The sequence below is a fragment of the Trypanosoma conorhini genome, assembly GCF_003719485.1.
Source record: "Trypanosoma conorhini strain 025E chromosome Unknown Tco_14.4_contig_00694, whole genome shotgun sequence".
Classification (NCBI taxonomy): domain Eukaryota; phylum Euglenozoa; class Kinetoplastea; order Trypanosomatida; family Trypanosomatidae; genus Trypanosoma; species Trypanosoma conorhini.
In genome coordinates this window covers 1,717-7,286 of record NW_021704785.1, presented here as the reverse complement: position 1 = coordinate 7,286, position 5,570 = coordinate 1,717, and the positions used below count along the sequence as shown (strand labels likewise).

The 5,570-nt window shown below is 55.6% G+C and overlaps 3 protein-coding genes across 3 annotated transcripts, besides 1 other annotated feature; all 3 read right to left on the bottom strand.

The window, feature by feature from the left end:
• Positions 1-228: 228 nt before the first annotated feature.
• Tco025E_08075 (uncharacterized protein) lies at positions 229-837 on the bottom strand (the record flags this gene model as incomplete). Its single annotated transcript, XM_029374932.1, has 1 exon — positions 229-837. One exon carries the CDS (start codon positions 835-837, stop codon positions 229-231), a length of 609 nt encoding a protein of 202 aa, XP_029224945.1.
• Positions 838-913: 76 nt separating this feature from the next.
• On the bottom strand, positions 914-1,423 carry Tco025E_08074 (uncharacterized protein; the record flags this gene model as incomplete). The annotated part of the gene is made up of 1 exon (XM_029374931.1): positions 914-1,423. One exon carries the CDS (start codon positions 1,421-1,423, stop codon positions 914-916), a length of 510 nt encoding a protein of 169 aa, XP_029224944.1.
• A 659-nt stretch (positions 1,424-2,082) lies between these two features.
• On the bottom strand, positions 2,083-4,491 carry Tco025E_08073 (retrotransposon hot spot (RHS) protein; the record flags this gene model as incomplete). Its single annotated transcript, XM_029374930.1, has 1 exon — positions 2,083-4,491. One exon carries the CDS (start codon positions 4,489-4,491, stop codon positions 2,083-2,085), a length of 2,409 nt encoding a protein of 802 aa, XP_029224943.1.
• A 78-nt stretch (positions 4,492-4,569) lies between these two features.
• Positions 4,570-4,606: a microsatellite.
• Between the last annotated feature and the right edge of the window lie 964 nt (positions 4,607-5,570).

The window sequence follows — 5,570 nt, the reverse complement described above, 5'->3', positions numbered from 1 at the left end:
GTACACTTGCTTGGAAGGCGCCCCCATACCACAGGCACTCAGCCTCCGAAGGACGCAAAAATAATCGTAGGGGGGGAGGGTACCGAACGACGCATCGCGGGACGGGGAGGCGCGGTACACGGCGAACAGACGACGACGCTCAGAATGCAAAAACCCTCCGCGGCCTCCTCCAGGGAGCTACGCGTCTTGGCCGCCAAGACATGAAGCCGTGGCCGGGAGCTTGTTGACTCAACGGCTCCAGCGCCACCTGAAAAAGCAAGCGGGCCCGTGGCGTGGGGCGTGGGTTGCCGCCACGTGCCCCGCCGCTGCCGCTGCTGCACGTAACGGTTTTGTGCGCCGCCCCGCGCTGGGACTCGTGCGAGTACGACGCCTTGGCGCCCCGCAACGCCCAAGCGCCTCCGCCGCTCCGCGCCAACCCCCGGCGCGGGTGGGCGCACACCCCACCGCCACCTCCCCGCAGCGGCGGGAAAAGGCCCCAGGCGAGACGCCGCACACCTGCCCTCGGCAACTGGGTGGGGGGTGAGAAGACGCACGCGGGAAGGACTGTGGAAAGGCAAGAGGCAGGGGAGGGAGGCGAGCGGTGGCAATCAGAAAGGCGCCCGCCACGGTCGGAACGAGAAACAAAAAAAAGGGCGCCGCGGCCCGCTCTGCCTTGTGCTGCTCCGCTTCCTCGAGTTCAATGCCTTTTCGCTTTGGAATCTCAAGTTCTCCGCATGCCCGCGCGAAGTGGTTCCTCCTGCGGACGTCGTCTGCCGTCTTCCGCTGCGCCGCCCTTTTCAAGCGCCCCGCCAACCGCGTCGCCAATTCCTGGACAGACCCTGTCGAACTCTTCCGCATCAACGCTGCCGGGGGCGACAAAAGCCCCTGAGCTTTTCCCGCACGCGGCGCAGTGCAAGCTTGCGACGAGTTTGGTTTACGTGCTCTTCCTACTCGCTGCCAGGCCTCTAGCCTCCTGCGCCAGCCAGACTGCCGCCTCTTTCTTTTTTTCTTCATTTCGCACCCGTTCCAGCCCGAAACTCTCGCCCTCTTCCTCTTCCTCTTCCGCCCGAGGCAATGCCGTCTGCTGCCGGCAGGTGGCGCCCTGCAGCTGCGTCACAGCTGGCGCCGCAACGCACCCGGAGGAAACGAGCGTCCCGCGACGGAGGGCCCCGGCGCATTCGCACACGCACAGGGCAGCGCCGACGCACGCTCCTCCAATGGACGCCCCCACGCGACACACGCAGGGGCCGACCCGACCCCCCGCAAAATGGCCCCGGAGGAACTTTGGGGTTCCGCGGCACTGTGAATATATACATATATATACAACCTGCAACCCCGCAACGTGGCCAACGCCGCTGTGTGACCCTGATGAAAATGGACGACAACAACAGTTTGCTCCCCTCTCGTCCAGGGCGAGGATGCCGTCCACACCGCAACTACTCATACGGCGGCAACGGTGCCGGAAGGAAAATCAAACAAAAACAAAAACGCCGCCGCCGGGCCGTTACGCCGCACCCAAGACGCCAGTGCCTTGATGCTGGTCATCCACTCTGCATCCGGACACACATGATGGCTGTGTGCTAGAGAACATGCTTGCTTTCTTTTTTTCATTGTTGGTAAACTCACTTCAGCCTGCAAAAGCACACCCTTTTTTTTGCCCAAGCTCTCCCTACATACAGCAGTAAACTAAGAAACAAATGGGATATTATTTATGAAGTATTGCTGGCACGCAACCACAAGCTGGAATCATTTCTGATGCAACCTCGCACAAAAAAAAAGTTGCTACTCCAATATCACTGGCTATAATGATTCTATAGCGCATAGCAGAGTGATTTACTAATTATTGCCTCATTATTCACACACAAATATCCAACGATGCAAAAAATCTTCCCTAATAAAGTATTCCTCCTGCAACTCAAATTGCTACTTCTTACTTTTGACTCTTTGTTGCTGATCGTTGCTAACTTTGGGTTGTTGTACCAGTATTATCTTGTTTCGCTGGCTGTTGCTGATTTTGGGTTGTTGTGTCATTATTTATTTGCCCCTCTGTTTGTCGCTGATGTTGGGCTTTTTTTACGGATCCGACATCGTTTGCTGATATCGCTACCTGGTACTGATATACATCTTTATTCCAAGAGTCCTTAATCTTCTGTTCGTCTTCCGCTTTCTTTTTTTCTTTTGCTCCTCCCCGTTGTTTTTCTTTACAGTTTCCCCTTCTCCCCGCTTCGGTTCATTTTGCGCGACGGCAGCACATTTCTGCCACGTGTTTATTGGCGTACTGTCTTTATGCTGCACGTAAATAATCTCCCACGACAAGCCTTCCGCGAAAGTTTCCCAGCCATTAAAATGGTCTTTCATCTGCTGTTTGAACAGCTCCACAGTGCTGGCGGTGGTGTCATGCTCCTTCGCCGTAGTTGTCTGCAGCCCAACCATCGTCCTTCCCGACGGTGACTCGACGAAGAAAAAGCCGTCCACCAGCGGAAAGTTTCTGTCCCACGGTGCGTACAGCACCTTGTAGTTCACATCAACCTTCGGAGGATTGTACTTCCCAGCAGTTAATTCAACTGAACCGTCTGGATGCGTTTCAGGGTTTGATTGCAGCACGCATGGCCGTGGCGCACGTCCATTTGGTGGCTTCAGCGGCTTGAGCCTCTTTATTATATTATCCACAAAGGCCCTAATCGTGAATGCGTGCACTCCATATTGTTCCAGAGCTTCTGATAAAAGCGAATCCCTCAGCCTCAATACTTGGAACAAAAAATCATTTTGCTTGCCTACCGCCGTCAACTTTGAGATTAGTCGATGTCCGAGGCGTAAACAAACCGGCAGGTTAACAAACGTCTCATCACCGCCCTCTCCTCTAAATCGGACAGCCTTCACCAGCTTGTGAGACGCGTCATTCGCAGGCACCATTTTCCCTTCGCCCATTAAAAGGTAATTATGAGCATTCGAAGCGTTAATCATTCCCACGACCTCCGTTGTCACAGTGATTCGTTTCCTATACTTATCGTCATCAAAAATGCTTCGTGGAATCGGTCCCACATAATCCATGCGTTTGTTGATCTTCTCGCAGTATTCTGTCTGCTCCCCTGCAGAATCAGCACGCGTCTCCCAAGCACACATCGCCTTCACATCGTTCTCGTCAGGGCAATTCATAACGACGAGGTCGGCACCCTTTTGCTTCGCCCATCCTTTGAAGTTATTTTCGTTCGGAGATGACAGCACAATGATGCCCCATGACTTGGAGGGCGGATAATCCCCCGGCGGTTCATAACCCTTTTCATCCACGTCGTAGATAACATACCCCTTCTTTCCACGCCAATCCAAATATTCCATAAGGTCGGTAATATTGACCTTACCCTTGTATTTTGTCACCGTTTGCTCTTCTTTTTCAAACACGAATGCCAAATCCCCCCCAAAGCAGTACACAACCACCTGGAGTTTTGCGGTGTCGTAGTGGAGCAACCTGTACAGGAGGTAGGAGCCGACACCCATTGACTTCCCGATGCCGGGTGTTCCGATCAAGAGACGCCGCTTCACTTTACGCACGCCTCTAACTGCGGCGCCAAACTCTCCCTCTAAATCGCCCTGGACAACCCGCCACACCCGCTCCACCTCACGGTTAATGTAGCAATCTTCAATGTCCTCTCTCTGCCTCAGTGAGTAAGGCCATTCATGCTCGGACGAGAGTATCACCAGCCTGGGGCGCGGTGGGACAAATTGCCCCGCATCTTCCACCGGCAGAAGAGTTATGCCATCCCGCGTGTAATCCCACAGCTGTGCCGGTGGTTGGCCCTCACGCACCTGCATTCGCACCACCATATTATTCCCTTCGCCCTCTGAAAATTCCAAGACGTGACTCCACTTCGCGTTGAACACAGAGAGATAGAACCCCTCCGGCAACGGCCGGTTGAAAATTTCATCTATCCGTTTTGCCCTTTCTTCCTCTGCCTGCCTTGCCTTTTCGTTTGCCTCCGCCGCGGCAAGGGCTGCGTCAAGCTCCCCCTTAGCAAGAAGAGTAACCGTGTCCTTCTGTGGAAATTCCTTCCATTGAGCGAGGGAAGACACGCCTTGGACCGCAAGCTTGCGTGCGTCGGCACGTAGATTGTACACATCTTCAATCGCTTCTCTTACCGCTTTGAAAGATGGCAATGACAGTATTAGGCGCAGATCATCTTCATTTGTGATAAATGTATCGGGGCTTACAATAAAAGATTCGATCGGAAGGTTCTCGTTGGCATCAACGACTCCTCTGCCGCCCAATGCATTACGGAGGAAGTCATTCAGTTTGATCTGGGTGAGTTGTCCTTCTCTTTCAAGCAGTACTCCTTTCACAGTACTGTGAAGGGTCCAGCGCGGGTCCGCAGGTGCTTCGACCCTCCGGCGCTGTGCAGGGGGTGCTGTGGAATCGCCGCTGTCGGGTTCCGCCCTTGCATGCCGCGGGGGCAGCGGCACATCAGTGGCAGGGCTCTCCGCAGAAGCGTTAAGTTGTTGTTCATTCCTTCCAGGCATTTCTTTCCTTGTTTGTTTTACTTATTTACTTGTGGTTGTTGTTGGCTTGAGTTGCAGCCGAGCACCAACCACCAGCCAAAAGACGAATGAGAGGCAGAAAGAAAGAAAAAAAAAATAGTCACACACACACTCAAGCAGAAGAACCACCGCGACGGCAAGTGGGCGCCCCACGCACTCACCGGCAGAGTGTTGGGGAGAGTCAGCGACGACAGCAACAGCGTGGCGGGTGCGGGGGGTTGCCGCCCGTGCACTGCGCTCGCCACGCCGGTGAGAGACACGCCACCGCACACACACACGCACACGTGGGAGGAAAACGCAGCGCGGAAGCCCCCAGAGCCAATGACACAAAGAGCAGTCACCAAAAAAAAAAAAGCATCCTACTGCCCCACACGCAGCAGCACTAGTGTTCAGGCAGAAGCACGAAGAAAGGCACGCCTCCGCAAAGGCAACTCTCGTTGCCCACTCAACCGCAGAATTCTCACTGCGCCGGCCGCTGCTGCAGGTAAACGGGAACCAGTCCACGCCGTCATGTCCCCCGCCACCGAGCCGTAGCCCTCGCCCGCAGTTGCGTCGCGTCGCGGGGCCTCTGGCGCCCACTTCCCGAATGGGGCCCCGCACCAAAGGGGGAAAAGGAAACACGTGGCAAAGTTTGCCCCCTAACCCTCTCCCTGGGGCGCAAGAAAACCCACCGAGTTCCACAATTACAACGCCCCGCGCCCCAAACAAATGAAGAGAAGCGCACTTTGAGAAGAGGGATAAAAAGAAGAAGTCTCCCCAAACCGTTCAGCTTCTCCTCTTTTTTTTACCCGACCAAGCACGCTGCGGTGCGAGATGCAACACCACCCGCAGCACTTCGGTGGCGGTAGTGCACCCCACGCACGCACTAACCGCCGAAGGATACCCTCCCAAACGCACTCGCCCAAGAGGCAACGTCGCCGCGCCCCTCCCGCTGCGTTGGCGCCGCCCACACTGTTTCCCCGCCACCCCCTCCCACCGCACGGTGCACGGCCGCAGGCCGGACGTATCCCGGGGGAAACACACGAATGTGCGACACATCTCATCGGCCTCGGCACCCCATG